This window comes from Lampris incognitus, chromosome 3 (assembly GCF_029633865.1).
Source record: "Lampris incognitus isolate fLamInc1 chromosome 3, fLamInc1.hap2, whole genome shotgun sequence".
NCBI classification, from domain to species: Eukaryota; Metazoa; Chordata; class Actinopteri; order Lampriformes; family Lampridae; genus Lampris; species Lampris incognitus.
The window spans coordinates 72,486,081-72,504,048 of NC_079213.1; the positions used below are offsets into that span (position 1 = coordinate 72,486,081).

At 44.7% G+C, this 17,968-nt stretch overlaps 1 protein-coding gene across 2 annotated transcripts in view; it reads left to right on the top strand.

The window, feature by feature from the left end:
* The window catches only part of adcy1a (adenylate cyclase 1a), a 53,204-nt gene that overhangs the window by 1,033 nt on the left and 34,203 nt on the right, over positions 1–17,968 (top strand). For both annotated transcript variants that reach the window (XM_056277147.1, XM_056277148.1), the window contains exons 2-4: positions 4,151–4,300; positions 9,431–9,549; positions 17,730–17,841. In XM_056277147.1, the coding sequence (XP_056133122.1) occupies positions 4,151–4,300; positions 9,431–9,549; positions 17,730–17,841 (381 nt within the window). The remainder of the gene's footprint in view (positions 1–4,150; positions 4,301–9,430; positions 9,550–17,729; positions 17,842–17,968) is intronic.

Sequence of the window (17,968 nt, forward strand, 5' to 3'; positions counted from 1 at the left end):
CACTCTTGGGTGCTGAAACGGTGTTACGAGAAAAAGGGTCAAAATCGCCACAAAGAGCCTCTGAGACGTCACAGTTCCCAAAAAGAAAAGCTGAGCTTTCCCGTTTAACTTGATATTCACCGTAGGCTGCTAGAAACTTGTCCACCCTGTCATGGACACATTCAACATAAACACATTTTCATTGCATAGTTGTTTATAAAATGTACATTTTCCCGGAAAGATATGTAGTCCCCTTCTCAACAATATGTTTTGATTAATGGGGAAAAGCCTTGCGATAATAATGAAATTACTGCAAAATATTTTGTTTCCCCTATGAAATTCTGTGGTCGATTTAATTTGGAAAAGAAATGCAAGAAAGATATCTGGTCAAAACGCTCCAAAAACGCCTGTTTATAAAGAAATCACATAAAAGCTGTTGCTTAACTTGTGACTTGGGTTTGTCTTCATTCAACGTGAAGGTGACAGGCTGGACGAAGGCTTTAACGGGCGAACTAGTGGAGAACACATGGTTTATTAAACAACAGCAAAACCCTTAAGCATTGCAAAGATTGATTTCAGGGAACACTTCACTATCAGTTAATTGAACAAATGTGAACACAGGTTATAGCAATATGGCATTGCTATTAAAACACTCCCTTCAGGAAATTTGCTAAAAATACATAATGTCACTCACTTTTTCAGATTAGCTATAAAAAAGTGGTTTTGACTTGGGAAAATACCAGCCAGTTTAAAAAAAACTCAACGGTTGGTTGAAAAAAAAAACCCCAAAATATTGTGGTGTTAAATTTGGAGGTAGAATCAATTCTCTGCATCACTGTTTTCCACATACTTACAAACAGATGGCTCAGTCTGTAGAGAGCGCCTGTCCAGAGCTTGTGGTTCTGGCCTTAGGCAGAGTAGCTGCCCATCATGGTACCAACTGATGTCCTGCTGGGGATCTGGCCAACAGAACTTATTTGTGCCATTGCGGCGCAAACACTTGCACACTGTGCCCTTCCACATCCATGATGACACATGGGCAGACTTCACTGTCGTAATTAACAACGCCACAGTCTCCAGTGTGCTTTAACTCAAAAATGTCTGGTCTCCTAGGGTTATCTGGTGTCTTTCCACATTCTGGGGACTGATCAGATAAAAGAGGAGCATCAGCTATGGGGTGGCCTCCTGAAGCTTAAAGCAGGGGCAGGCCTAAACACCTTGCTCCCTTTTACACAGACACAGAAATGTGTCTGTGCATCATCTGGCTGGGTGTCAAACTGATGGCTTGACAGATTCTCATAGTACCTTTTACGACAGCTATTGCAGGTACCTGTAGTGAGATTAAAAAAAAGAGAAGCAGTAAACTGTCCAGACCCACGATGCATCAGTACTGCACTTGTAGGTGCAGCAAGGTAGTGTTCGATGAGACAGGGGGCAGCAGCAGACGACCCTCTCAGGTCGTCCACGATTGGATGAGTGACCACAACTTGCCATGCATAGCCCACCATGGCAGTTGCGCGTGTGCCATAGAAATTTATTTTAATACGCTTTACTTTTAACCACAACAAAAAGTTTGTAAAGTATCGTCAAATTATCATCATCATCATCAAGGCTGATACCCATATCGCCAAAAAGTCCATATCGTCCACTCCTGCTATGTGTAGCATCTCCTGTTATGTGTGTAAACAGTAACTGTTGGAATATGTGTCACATGACCATGCTGTGGCAAGAGCTACACACGTGACCTCCCTGTCATGTACCATACCTCCCTGTCATGGAAGGCTTGGTGATGGGTGGGCAACGACAGGGGGGACATTTTTTGCTAACGTTAGCATTTAATGAACACACGTTGGACCTTCGGTTTGAAAAGTGCTTCACTGTGAAGGTGTACTGTTTAACAAATATAGTTTGAATTTCTGAAAAGTTCTTGTATGAATTGATATTTCACTATGGCAGGGTGGACGCGTTAAGCTTGACAACATCCAACTACAAACACGATAGGGTGAAAATTAGGAAACACAAACATAGATGCTTACTGTACTTGCAGCAATTGTTTCAGCCTCCATTGAAGAAAGACAAAATAGGGGCGGTGATGTTCCTGGTTACGTCATCCGGTTTCTTAAAGGGGCAGTCGCCCCATAATGACAGGGTGGACAGCAATTTCAGGGACATGTGCAAAATGTTCACTATTACTGTGACAATAGAATATAAATGATCAAAATGACTTGTTTTTATCAAAGAACTTGTTGAGAAATAAAATATAATATAAATAGTATTTTAATTTTGGGTCATTTAACCACTTATTACACGAACTGAACTTAGCAAGGCAGCATGCCAAAATCACGCACACTTAATCAAGAAAAACTGTATAAAATGAGGGGAACACATATCAAGAGACTTATCACAGTACTGGTACGTGTGTAAATGTTTGGCCATTCACCATAAAACCTCATAATTTCCTTATTTTACAATATGTCCATGATGACTGGGTAATTCAGATGAGGACACCAAAGGCACTTTATAGTGATTTTTGACCCATAAAACATTCATTGATTCCTTTATTTATGCAGAAAAGCCCAACTGAGACTAAATTCTTACTTACAGTGGGGCCCTGCCACACAAGTACAAATTAAACAATGAAAGATACACAAATAAAGAGACACAGACAAACAAAAGCATAAGCGATACATGTCTGCTGCATTTTGGCAAGACAAGTAGGTATATATTGTATAGTGTTGAAATAGCACAGAGGTGCCTGAGATCAAATATATCCAATTTTCACTAAAGTCTGAATGGAAAGCATTAAAATGGAAAGCTTTCTTGCTAAAATATGGCAAGAAAAACAGCATCTCTTAAACAATGATTTTCTGCACGTAAGTGCTGTATGTCAAACAGTCAAGACTAATAATACGTATGGCGATAAAAGAGCAATGCAAAAGAATGGTGAAATGTACTGTTTGCTTCCTATAGCGAGGGACTACCGGTCTTGAATACAACTCACAATGATGGGTCACCTGAAATGATCCCCAGGGCACTGTAATAGACAGACTCCAAAACACCACACATATTTGTACTGAAAACTGGCCGTATACTTCGGAGTTATTTTTCTTCTATTATTTCCCAAAAGAGAGTCTGACATCGAGTCCGTCCTCAAAACAGTGATTTGACAGGGGCTCGATGGTGCGGTCAACAAATGTCATCAAACGCCTCACCTGTCAAGAACAGATTTTAATGTAATCCGTGAGGGAAGATCAAAATGCTTGCAGACTCCTACCCCTCAGAAGAATTTGAACAAACTGACTACAGGTCAGTTTCATTGGGCCAACTAGGCTACTTGCAGCGATAAAGAAGATTGTGAAGTGGGTCTTAATAAGACAGAATCAATCCACTTGACACTGTTTCCCTGTAAAACATGTTACCTTTGTGGGGCTTTTTTTTTAGGTTTTGGTCATTATGACATTTCTGATGGTTTATTTTGTATATCTGACACTATCTGACACGCAGACTTATATGCATCTGTGATAAGAGAGTCAGGTGGCAATGTCAGTTCAGCTAACCTTTTGATTGAGGTCACACATTTGGTTTGTGAAGTGGTCCTTCTGCGTGTTGGACACCCGTGAGATGTCCAGATGAGGAGAAATGAGTGGATATACTGAAGACATATTTAATTGATCTAATACCACTGGATAGTCTTTCAACTTTCACCTCTGACCTTTCAGAAAAGCCCACAAAGAATAGTTACTTAAGGTCACCACCACATTGTCTGAAAGAATCAATAGTCTGCGATCAATAACCGATAATCCATCTCTTTCTGTCTCGATGTCTCTTAACCATCCCGTGGTAGCCCACAGTTTTTACTCTCGAGGTAAACACCCACAGCACAGTTCATTTTAATCCACGTGTTGACCTTGATGTCTGACAGTCCATGGATTAATCAGGCAGTGTAATGTCTAACCTAGTGCCCCCCCCACCCATAAATACACACCAAATCAGACATTCATGTACCACACAGACCTACCATAGATATTACATTTACATGCACGCACGGAAATGCACTCTTGTACGTGTGCAACTGCTCACATTAGCTGAACACGTGCGCGCACTCGCACACGTGCACTTGCACAAACACGCTGCAAATGTTGTCTGCATGCCTGTTCATGTTTGTGTGCAGCTGGTGGCCAACGCGGTGCTGTTCGTCAGCGTGAACCTGTCAGGGGTGTTTGTAAGAATTCTGACGGAGCGCACCCAGAGGAAGGTTTTCCTGCAAGCACGCAACTGCATAGAGGAGAGACTGAGACTCGAAGATGAGAACGAAAAGCAGGTGAGGCGTGCAACATGCAGGTGTCACGCAAATGCCTGCATGCAAACAAACACATACACGCACATGCACGCAAGCATGGACACACACACACACACACACACACACACACACACACACACACACACACACACACACACACACACACACACACACACACACACACATTTATGTAAATATGCATAGACTCTCCATATAGCCACACTTTGCCAGAGCTTGAGAACTTGGAGAATTTTAAAGATTTCAGGTGCCAACGTGCTCTAACACCCTGCCCACAGGCACAGAGTAACTATGACAGCAGCTATTTAAGGAAAGAACAATTACTGCAGCACATGCACCGGTGCCACACGTTCTCCCCCTCTCCGCACACGCCTACACAAACTGATTTAACTAAGCAACAACCAGGCAACTTTAACACACAAACACGTAGTTATACACCTAACCCCTCCACCCCCCACATTTCCATACATGCCAACGCCGAACAAGAGCGATAATAATCCCTTATCCCACCTGTACTGTATCATACCCCGCTATATACACACCTCACCTCGATATACACAACGCATCCTGTACACACTCACTCATTCACACACACACTGACACACACACACACACACACACACACACACACACACACACACACACACACACACACACACACACACACACACACACACACACACACACACACACTTAGCACCTGTGCTTTGTAGATTAGATGATGATGTGCTGTGTTTTTCCCAGCAGTAACAGGCTCCCTTCTGACAGGTAATTACAAAAGCAGATTGCTTTCATGGCCTCCCTACTCTGCTAAAGGTCACAGTTTATCTGGGGAAGGAGCGACATGCGCACACACACACACAAACACACACACACACACACACACACACACACACACACACACACACACACACACACACACACACACACACACACACACACACACACACACACACACACACACACACACACACACACACACACACCGGATTGGGATCTATCAACAGCAAGCCCCCAAACTGCTGATCTGCCCACAACCAAACCTCTAGAGCTTGAACCGAATTTCACCCGTCAAACAGGCTTTGGTTATCGCTTAACTTGGGTTGTTCTGTCAGATGTGGGTCTCACATGTGTTCTCTTGGGTGTTGTGCTGAGGTGACTCCACCACTCCACTTGATTGCCAAATGTGTAACTGCTGTATGTCTGTGTGGTAAACTGACTTGCTGGGTCAATAACAATCTCAGAACCCATCAGCAGTTTGCAGTTTCCTCTTGGCTGCAGTGAAGTGTTTGGAAATGCTCTTCAGCGTAAAATCATTAACACAGGACTTCTCGTTATGCCCCTTCACATCCCTAACTCCCACATCTCTCCCCTAGAAACCTCCCTATCTCCCACATCTCTCCCCTAGAAACCTCCCTATCTCCTACATCTCTCCCCTAGAAACCTCCCTAACTCCTACATCTCTCCCCTAGAAACCTTCCTAACTCCTACATCTCTCCCCTAGAAACCTCCCTAACCACTACATCTCTCCCCTAGAAACCTCCCTATCTCCTACATCTCCCTCCTAGAAACCTCCCTAACTCCTACATCTCTCTCCTAGAAACCTCCCTAACTCCTACATCTCTCTCCTAGAAACCTCCCTAACTCCTACATCTCTCCCCTAGAAACCGCCCTAACTCCTACATCTCTCTCCTAGAAACCTCCCTAACTCCTACATCTCTCCCCTAGAAACCGCCCTAACTCCTACATCTCTCTCCTAGAAACCTCCCTAACTCCTACATCTCTCTCCTAGAAACCTCCCTAACTCCTACATGTCTCTCCTATAAACCTCCCTAACTCCTACATCTCTCTCCTAGAAACCTCCCTAACCACTACATATCTCCCCTAGAAACCTCCCTAACTCTTACATCTCTCTCCTAGAAACCTCCCTAACTCCTACATCTCTCTCCTAGAAACCTCCCTAACCACTACATCTCGCTCATAGAAACCTCCCTAACTCCCACATCTCTCCCCTAGAAACCGCCCTAACTCCTACATCTCTCTCCTATAAACCTCCCTAACTCCTACAGCTCTCCCCTAGAAACCTCCCTAACTCCTACATCTCTCTCCTAGAAACCTCCCTAACCACTACATATCTCCCCTAGAAACCTCCCTAACTCTTACATCTCTCTCCTAGAAACCTCCCTAACTCCTACATCTCTCTCCTAGAAACCTCCCTAACCACTACATCTCTCTCATAGAAACCTCCCTAACGCCTACATCTCTCCCCTAGAAACCGCCCTAACTCCTACATCTTTCTCCTAGAAACCTCCCTAACTCCTACAGCTCTCCCCTAGAAACCTCCCTAACTCCTACATCTCTCTCCTAGAAACCTCCCTAACCACTACATAGCTCCCCTAGAAACCTCCCTAACTCTTACATCTCTCTCCTAGAAACCTCCCTAACTCCTACATCTCTCTCCTAGAAACCTCCCTAACTCCTTCATCTCTCTCCTGGCCAACATTTTGCTGTAATTACCACCCACATTTCAGATTTTTATTCAAGGGCACCCATTTGGTGCACACATGGAAAATAGCCCCTTCTTGCATCCGGGTAGCGTGACGGTCTATTCCGTTGTCTACCAACACAGGGGTCGGCGGTTCGAGTCCCCACGTTACCTCCGGCTTGGCCGGACGTCCTTACAGACACAATTGGCCATGTCTGCGGGTGGGAAGCCGAATGTGGGTATGTGTCCTGGTCGCTGCACTAGCGCCTCTTCTAGTCGGTCGGGGCGCCTGTTCAGGGGGGAGGGGGAACTGGGGGGAATAGCGTGATCCTTCCATGCGCTACGTCCTCCTGGCGAAACTCCTCACTGTCAGGTGAAAAGAAGCAGCTGATGACTCCACATTTATCGGAGGAGACATGTGTTACTCTGCAGCCCTCCACGGATTGGCAGAGGGCGTGGAGCAGCGACTGGGATGGAGTAATTGGCTGGGTACAATCGGGGAGGAAAAGGGGGGGGGGGGTAAAAAAATAAAAAGATTAAAAAAAGAAACTAGCCCCTTCTTTTAGTCATATTTGTGTTGCCCAATAAATTGAAATTTCGATGTGAATACATGAGAACTGAAGAAATCCTGTAGGTGACCTGGCTGTATCACACAAACTCACAGATACACTCCCACACATGTACACACTGAACACTATCCATCCATCCATTTCCTCGGCCCGCTTATCCTGGTCATTGTTGCGAGGGCTGCTGGAGCTCATCCCAGCATGAATTGAGTGCAAGGATCAACCCGAGTCCACAGCTGATTAACACACACACACACACACACACACACACACACACACACACACACACTGTGTGTGTATGTATGTATGTATGTATGTATGTATGTATGTATGTATGTATGTATGTATGTATGTATGTATGTATGTATGTATGTATGTATGTATGTATGTATGTATGTATGTATGTATGTATTTAAATAACCTTGTTAAAAGAAATACTCAATGGTAGGGAAAGTACTCAACAAATAAGGAGCCAAATAAACAGACTTGTACTGACTCATCAAGAATTTCCTTGACTCACTGGATTTATATATATATATATATATATATATATATATATATATATATATATATATATATATATATATATATATATATATATATATATGGTGGCGCAGTGGTTAGTGCGGTTGCCTCACAGCAAGAAGGGAGAAGGTCCTGGGTTCGAGCCCCGGGGTAGTCCAACCTTGGTGGGTTGTCCCGGGTCGTCCTCTGTGTGGAGTTTGCATGTTCTCCCCGTGTCTGTGTACATTTCCTCCTGGGGCTCCGGTATCCTCCCGCATCCGGGGGCATGTAGGTGGGGTGGATCGGCCGTACTAAATTGTCCCTAGGTGTGAATGTGTGTGTGCCAGCCCTATGATGGCCTAAGAACAGCGATCAAACAGGCAGAGAGGGAGTACAGACAACAGATGGAGTCCAACCTCGCCTTGAACAACCCGAGGAACTTTTGGCAGGGACTGCAAACTATTACCAGATTTCAAAGGAAAATAACAGCAAATCACAAAGTGCTTTGAGTGGCTACTGCAGCTAGAAAAGTGCTATATAAAATGCAGTGATTGATTAATTGATGGCATGGTGCCCTGTCGAGGGTGTCTCCCCGCCTGCTGCCCAATACTGCTTGCATAGGCTCCAGCATCCCCGCAACCCTGAGAGATAAGCGGTTTGGATAATGGATGGATATATATATATATATATATATATATATATATATATATATATATGTGTGTGTGTGTGTGTGTGTGTGTGTGTGTGTGTGTGTGTGTGTGTGTGTGTGTGTGTGTGTGTGTGTGTGTGTGTGTGTGTATGTATGTATGTATGTATGTATGTATGTATGTATGTATGTATATGTATGTATATACACACACACACACACACGTATATACTAAATGCCAGCTACATGTTAAATTAGTCTTCACCTACAATATCTGAAAATAAAAACATTTTTCTCAGAGAGAATCACATTATTAGTGTGCAAGTGAAATCATCTCTCTGGTGCGGGTGTATTTTTAGGAACATAGCAGCCCCTGTGATATAGCTGTTTGATAAATGAATGATGGTTTTAGAGGAACCAACAGAAAAGCCCTGGCTGCCTTTATGATCCCGCATTACAGAAACCATTCAGTAGATGCTCTATGGAGTGTAAATGATTCATTGTATATTCATAATTGTGACATTGTTTCAAACATACGTTCAAGTGGTGCCGCTCAGACTGCTCTGAATTTTGTGTGACAGAGCTTACAACACAGAAGAAAAATGCAAAACGCTATTTATAGTGTTTTACCTAAAGAAATGAAACTGTACCTGTTACTACTCAAGTTTTGTATGTTTTTTCATTAAGGTCACGACCAGCATCATTGGGTATGAACACTAAGAACCTACTGTAAGAGATATGTTCATTATACCAGTGAGGTCCAGGAGTCAGTATGTATGGGTATGTTTGTTTATGTGTGTGTGTGTGTGTGTGTGTGTGTGTGTGTGTGTGTGTGTGTGTGTGTGTGTGTGTGTGTGTGCAGGAAGCCCACCAATCTTGGGGTCTAAACCCATCTTGTCTTGTTTTTCTTTTTCAAACTCCTCCCTCAAAAGGAACGCCTTTTAATGAGCCTGCTGCCCAGGAACGTTGCCATGGAGATGAAGGAGGACTTCCTGAAACCACCTGAGAGGATATTTCACAAGATATACATCCAACGTCATGACAACGTCAGGTATGGGGGTGTCATGACAACAGTGGGCCGGAGAGATGTGTGTTGAGACTGGAGGGATTTGATCCAGGTGTCACCTGCTGTGACGTCAAGGTCAGGAATAGAAGGGGAGCTGTTAAGACTAGCCATCACAGTAGCAAAAAGACTGTAGATTAAAGAGAGAAGACGGGGTTCGGCAGAATGGCCACCACTTAAAGTCAGACTGGATAAAATGTGCTGTTCCCAGTGGATAATTGTCTTTTCCTTTGGTACTTCACACATGACTGGCAACATTTTAATATCGCTGTTAATAGAGTTGGGAATATTCAAAGCAGGTAGCACTGGAAGACCTTGCCAAATAAAGCCTTTGCCATAAGTTTTCACTAGACCGCAATACCAAGCAATACTCTCCGAGCCAAGTTCATCAAAAGCCCTATAGTAGCTTTCTTGAGTGTGCCAGCCAGATAATGCAGATTTGAGCAGAAATGCCCATCTGTTCATTTAAAGACTATGGGCCATCATCTATACAGTTGGGAGAAGCTCATCACTGGGATGCTTGGGTGTTGAGGTGGATGAATATGCTAGCTTCTCAACACTGAGGTTCACAGTTCATATCTGGGTGTTGCCTCCGGCTCAGTCGGGCATTGGAGGAAGTGCAACTGGCAGGGCTCCTTGGTGGGGAGCCAGCAGGGGAAATGTGTCCCACCATCGCCACTAACGACTCCTATTGACAATGGGGCACCTATACAGCTTCAGGGGGATGCGTTGGCCATGTGGGCCCACACCGTTGACATGTCCCCCCTGAGAAACCTACAGCTGGCAGGTGAAAACAAACAGCTGGTGATTCCACGTGTATTGACGGGCACACATGGCTAGTCTAGGCCCTCTCCACTCGCCGTAGAAGTTGTGCAATGGCGGTACTACGGTAAAACAACAGAATCTAACATGCCAAATTGGGATAGAATAAAGGGGAAAAAAAGAAATTCATTATTAATAGGAGGCCCAGATTCTATGTAGGAAGAACAGTGGAGGAAGCGATAAACAGACAAAAGTGCCCGAGGCATAAGAATAAGAGTAATCATTAAGGATAGCTTTTTGTTTGAAGTAGCAAGGGATTTAGATTCTGGCTTAAGGACACCTCCGCGAGGTTTTTGACAGGTGGTTTAAACTCTGCCTCCTGATTACTGATGCTATCCTGCTCTCTAAAGACCCATTTCAGTGACTTTAATTCATTCAAAAATGATTGGGAAAACACCTTGAAAGTGCAATACATCAATAAGACATGCTCTTACCAGTGTTTTGACTGAATAAATTGATTTTATGCACCAACGAGCTCCGCACACAACAGACTTGAATGACAAATGGAGGGGAACACATGCAAACTGTAAACACAATGAATCTTACCTATACTATATAGCGCATTTATATTATTTAATCAAATAATCTTGATCCAAATTCATATGATGGGGTGCAAATATCAACTCGACAATGTACAGACTTGTAGTTGGGTTGAACCGAGGCAATTATGGGAGAAAACACAATAGCAAATGCATCATTTATAGGCTGCTGGCCTATGTCATATAGCTACAGAACGATTTAGATGACAAAAGTTCTGCAGGGATTCTTGCTCCATAAATTAATACAGCATTGGCTGAGCTTTATAAGACTGAAATGGGCACAGCAAAGGGATGCAGTATCTGACTCAAAAGTTTGGTGTTTTCCATGAAAATGCTCACACATGCTGTAAATTTTCCTGTTTGGGAATTATGTGTTTACTCACTTTTGAGGAAGGTTGACCCACAGGTGTCGCACAACAATGGATCAGCCATGTCTGAGGTAGTTGCATTTTCAGCAAACTAGCTAGCGTTGGCTAATTGTATATTGCAAACCACTTACTACTTGCACACCAAAGACTACCAAGCGGCAGACAGTTTGAGAGCAGGGAGGTGTAAAAGCTGGGCGCGACTATGATAGACGGGACAAAAAAGCCAGGGAGCAAAATTTGATTTTACCCATTTTGAAGACAACATCGATCTGCTCCAGTTTGGTGGAGAGTTTGACTGTACAACATTAAAAAAAACTTAAACCCCGAATTATGATTTATAATTACAATAATGTACCCCCCCCATAAAAAATAAAATAAAATAAAAGAACAAGAGAAAGAAACAAAATCTTTCTATCCATTTGAATGGGCCTGAGAGTTATGCAGATAAAACAGCGGTCAGCATAACAAATTCAAATGAAAATATAACTGACTCCACGACATTGGCAACATTTTTACGTTGCCTCCTGTGCAACACAACCCTCAGACTTGAATAAGGAAACCTTATCATGACGCTCTGGAGCTACGTCCATTGCACTTGGTATGGAGTAGATATTAAACAGAGGAACTTGACCTGGGCCGGCAGTTTAACTGATCATGTTCAAATGAGGCGGTAAAGAAAATGAGATAGCGGTATCAGTTTTGAGTGTGGGAGTGAAGGGCTAGGTAGCAGGTCAACAGCCCTCCTGTCAAGAGGCAATCCTCTCCACTCACTGTCTGTATTTTCCTCTCCGTCTGTCTGTCTACTCTCTTCCCACATTTGCCCACAGCTGTGAACAGCCACCCATTCACTCACCTCTACTACTCTGGCACTCCACCAAACACCATGCTGCTGTGCCCAGCAAGCCAACCTCCGCCTGTCTCCAGGGAGGCGGTACAAACACATTAGCACACATACAGACACACACAAACAAACACGCCACACACACACACACACACACCCACATTGGTTTTTCTACACTTGTGAGGACCTTCATTGACTACACACATTCCCTAGCCCCTAACCCTACCCTTAACCATCAGAAATAAATGACTAACCTTAAGCACACATGCATACACACACACACACACACACACACACACACACACACACACACACACACACACACACACACACCAACACACGCATACAAACACAACCCCCTGCTCCCACCTCCACTCTTCCCATTCTCCTCCCACCCCCACTTCTCTCTTCCTCCACAGCAGCACAGAGAAAGGAGTACACCAGCACGACCCCCGACATGGCAGCATTCAAAGAAATATCACAAAACAGAGCTCTTCAGCAGAGGCAGTCTTGATCCAAGCTTTGCATACATCAGCTTCCAGAGCAACTGCTGCACTGCTTAGTGAGCATGATAAACCAGTCACGATGCAAAGAGAGGCCTGCTGCGAAAGTCACAATTTGGCAGAGGAGTCTCACACTCACGCATTCCCACTCTTAAACTGTGGGCAGGAGTACATTTTTGACCGGGATGTGTGAAATTCTTTGGAGTTAGTAAGATCCATAACACCTTGTTTTGTTGCCATCTGGACTGCTGGTGGGTGAGCAGCTGTGGGCTAAGTGGTTTTCAACACCCTCCGCAGCCCTCCTATGCAAGCCAGCAGCAGGAAATTTAGTCCTGTAATTGAATAGATTTAGAGGTAGGCTTAATTCTTTTTTAAAAAATGATCTGAAATTCAGACTATAGTACTTGCTAAATGAGAAAATGTGGGTAACTAACTACGGTAATGCTGTATGAGAAAAATGTAAATGGGTTGTGGGAGAAATTTCTGCCAGAAAGCCTTCCAACCCCTTTACTCAAGCAGCCAGATATTGTGCTGTGGGTTATCTATCAGTTAGGTTAAGCTAAGCATTAGGTTAAGGTTAAGGTTAGGCTGAGGCTATGTTAGGTTAAGACTGGTTAAGGTTAGCTCCTGAAGCTTTCTGGCAGAAAGCTTCATACTACAATTAGGGGGACTTCTTGTTTGACTAATGTCAGAGGTCGCAAACTGGGAGCTATTTAAATCCTGTCTAACATTGAATAATGCACAATTTATCACCACAGTTAGAATAGAATGAATAGAATATACTGTATTTGTCATTTGTACATACACACAATGAAATTCACTCTCTGCATTTAACCCATCCTAGCTGTGTAGCTAGGAGCAGTGGGCAGCCACCATGCAGCACCCGGGGACCAACGTCAGTTTTTTTCTTCCTATTGCCTTGGCCAGGGGCAGGAGTATTAACTCTAACATACATGTCTTTTTGATGGTGGAATGAAACCGGAGTGTCCAAAGGAAACCCACGTGGACATGGGGAGAACATGCAAACCCCACACAGAAAGGTCCTGGGATGGCTTGCTGTTCGAACCCAGCACCGTATTGCTGTGAGGCAACAGTGTTAACCACTGGGCCACCCTGCTGCCCAAACCTGTGCAAACACATGCTAAAGGGTTATAAACATGGGAAAGTCCCCTAAAAAACAAAGCCAGTCAGTAGTAGAGTAGTCTAATGATAATAGTCCAGATGACAGAACAGAAGCAAGTAAAAAAGTACAGCAAGCAGCTAACAATGTGCCACTAACCCTGGCAGACATGGAAAAACTGCTGAAGTCAATGGAGGAATGCATTACAGCAAAACTATCCATCCAACTTCTGCTGACCGAGCAGCCATCGACTGGCACGACAAACAGTTCAAGAAGTAGAACCATCTCTCAACGATATGGAGAACAGACTGTCAGGCTTGGAATCCACCTGTTTGGCCCTGTCCAAGGAAAATGAGGCTCTTGTAGCGGACTATATGGGCAGAATTCACAATAATCGGTTGACGTTCTGGGTTAGGTAGGTTAGGTAGGCCCTTTAAGAAAGCTAGGAGGAGGATTGTGGGAGCAGCCCCATGTTGCTGGGATTGTGATTTTTGTACGGAAGAGTAAATGGCACACGCGTTCGTGTAGTCAATGAGAGAAACTGTCCATCTCTACTTTCCTGCAACTTCCACATTGGTGACCCCGACATGATGTCTGCTGGACGTTTCCAGAGACAACTCTTCGTGAACATGACGACTAATGCGGTTTCTCTCAAGCTGCCGGAGTTCTGGGAGTCGTCAGCCTCGGCTTGGATCGCCCGGACAGAAGCGCAGTTCGCATTGCGGGAAATCAGCACGGACGCCACAAAATACTATTATGTGGTATCGGCTCTCGGCAGTTCAACAACAACCGGAGTGGTGAGCCTCCTCAAAAATCCTCCGCAGCAGGATAAATACGAGACACTCAAGACTCACCTGTTGAAAACTTTTGAACTTTTTGATGCCGAGCTGGCCAGCTGGCTCTTTTCTCTACAAGGTCTCGGTGACAGTAAGTCGTCTGAACTTATAGACTGGATGCTGGATCTCCTGGGAGATTCAGCACTGTTTCTGCGACAACTGCCTTCTCAGATATCAACTGTTTAGCAAACATCGCCATCGCTGACTGTCGTGCTCTGGCCGAGGAGGCTGGTAAATGTTTCCTAGCTGGTCAACAGCACTGCGCGGCCGCGTATTTTCCTGCCCAAACTTTTTCACCATTGCCTGGAGACACAACAGCCGCAGCCACGGCAGCAGCTCCTCAACGGCGGCAGGACCATGGCCTGTGTTTTTAACACACAAAGTTTGGACCCAAGGCCACGCGGTGCCAATCTCCATGCAGTTTCAGCATCGAGAGTAGACATCTGTCCTGCGGATATGCCCCCCCATGGACGCCGCTAACGGCAGCCCCATCCGCACTTATGACACTAGGTACGTGGAGCTGTGTTTCGGAGGACAGCGTTTTGGTTGGGACTTTGTCACGGCAAAAGTGGCTGTCCCCCTCGCATGGATTTCCTATGCGCCTATGGGCTGCTGGTGGATGTCAAAAACCGCCACTTGACAGACACTGTCACTTTCTGCTCCTATGTGTGTACCCTCAGCAGAGCGGACTCCACCAGCCAGTCTAGGATGCTCTCCGCCGCAGACGATTTTCTCCGGCTTCTCGCCGAGTTCCCGGTCCTCACGCAGTCCACCTTCTCATCTTCCACTGACAAGCATGGAGTGGAGCACCACACTGTCACCACTGGCCCACCAGTCTATGCTCGGGCTCAGCGCCTCGACCAGGCCAAGCTCACCACCACCAGGGAGGTGTTCAAGAATATGGAGTGTCTCGGCATCATTTGCCACTCCAACAGCCCATGGGCTTCTCCCCTCCACATTGTCCTGAAGCCATCATTGCAAAGGTCAACCAGCAGACTACATACACATGTTTTGGTCCTGTCCCAACCTTAGCACATTTTGGGCCTGAATTTTTAAGGCCTATACTAAAATATTTCAGAAAGACATAACTCCCAATCCCATATGTGCCCTATTTTGATTTACTCCTGAAACTCATTCCCTTAAAGGCAAAGCTTATGTAAGCATAGCATTTACCTCCTTGATTGCCAGATGTCTCATTCTTCTCTCCTGGAAGGAATCAGGAACAATTTATTGCCATTTCTTTCATGTACTTGTGTACACAAAAGAAACGAAATTCCGTTCCCCCCAGCCCACAGCAGTGCAGCACAAAAGACAAAAATACACATTCCAAATTTCCCAAAAATGACACCACCAAACATACAGAAACAGAGAGAACAAAGCAACGAAAAAAACACCAACAGTTAACGACACAGTCCACTCAGTGTAACACAGTCCAAAAATTCCACTGTCCAGAGAACGAACGCCAGCCAGGATGACTGTCAGAACTGCCGGTCTGCATGGGCTAGCAGTTAGCTTAGCCTGACCCACTTCCGCATCCTGTCAGACCGCCCTTGGTGTGTTACCTCTTCAGGTGCAGCTCCAATCAGGGCTGTGGTCCCTGGGCCCACAGGGTGCAGCAGACTAAGCTCTCCCAGCCAATCCAGCGCCAGCTCTCCCATCCATCAAACGAAGACAAAACACACTTAGACGCAGACGTGGACAAAGACACTGCATGGACGGGACTGGGTGAGACTGCTGCAAATTTGAATTCACACCGCCATCTTCCCACAAGCCTCTTCAAAATTTATGAGATGGATTAGAGACACTGCAGTTTCTGAAACTTGAGAAAGTCAGCGATACCATTAAAGGTTCTCTGCAAAATTTTAGGAAGATTTGGACCCTTTTTTAAAATACTATAAGAGCTTACAAATCACATTAAATAAAGAAGACTAAATAGTAGTGTTAAAGTGAGGTAGCAGAGGCCCCCCACCCATCTTTATTACTGTTATCATTATATATATCCACCCACCCATTATCCAAACCGCTTATCCTGCTCTCAGGGTCACGGGGATGCTGGAGCCTATCCCAGCAGTCATTGGACGGCAGGTGGGGAGACACCCTGGGCAGGCCATCACAGGGCTCTCTCACACACACACACACACACACACACACACACACACACACACACACACACACACACACACACACACACACACACACACACACACCTAGGGACAATTTAGTATTGCCGATTCGCCTGACCTACATGTCTTTGGACCGTGGGAGGAAACGGGAGCATCCGGAGGAAACCCACGCAGACACGGGGTGAACATTCAAACTCCACACAGAGGACGAGCTGGGACAACCCCCAAGGTTGGACTAACCTGGGGCTTGAACCCAGGACCTTGCTACCTTGCTGTGAGGCGACCGCCGCACTGACCACTGCTCCACCATGCTGCCCCTAATTTACATATATATATACATATATATATATATATATATATATGTATAACTAATTTTTATCTATTTAGTCATATATTTGATTTCTTTCTTGCCTTTTTCTTTGAAGCAATACCTTTACAATATTCCCCGAATATTGCCCTATGTCGATGTACTCCTGCAATCCTTGGACAGACAAACACCTCAGTGGACAATTAATTCTTGTGAAGATCTGGACCTCAGGGGACAATCATGGGAAAGCTGAGAGGAAGGGATGGGTGGGAGGGGTGGGCTGGGTTTGGTGAGAGGATGGATAGGGTATTTGCTTGTACACACTTTCATTCCCAGAAGGCTACATGCTGCAAACATGTGTATGTTGGGTATAACTGAAAATCAATAAAAACTGCCCCAAAAAAAAGAAAGTACTACAATTAGTAACTCATTTTAATCCTCAGTTAACCATGATGTCTGTGCCTGCATGATCTATGTCCATATTATTCAGAAGAAATGGACCTACCATTTTAATGTAAATTTTTACCCTCACCCTCAATTTCTTGCTCTTATAGATTGCTGACACAACATGTTTTGTGTGTTAGAGTAACCCTATTTGGAGCACTGAGTTGTGCGCTTCATTTGAAATTTCTCTTTCTCTCCCTCTCTCTCTCTCTCTCTCTCCCTCTCTCTCATATCTTGTCTGCTCTCTCTGTATTTATCTTTGCAGCATTCTGTTTGCAGATATCGTAGGTTTCACAAGCCTTGCTTCACAGTGTACTGCTCAGGAGCTAGTCAAGCTGCTCAATGAACTCTTCGGGAAGTTTGATGAACTGGCCACGGTAAGTTGCCACCCTAAAAGCACAGCATGGAGTTTTTAAAGGCTGTCAGATGGGTTTTTACAAGCAAATGGCTTTTATTTGCTCATGATTTTCTTTTTTATTAAAGTGGATTTATTTTACTCTCCGT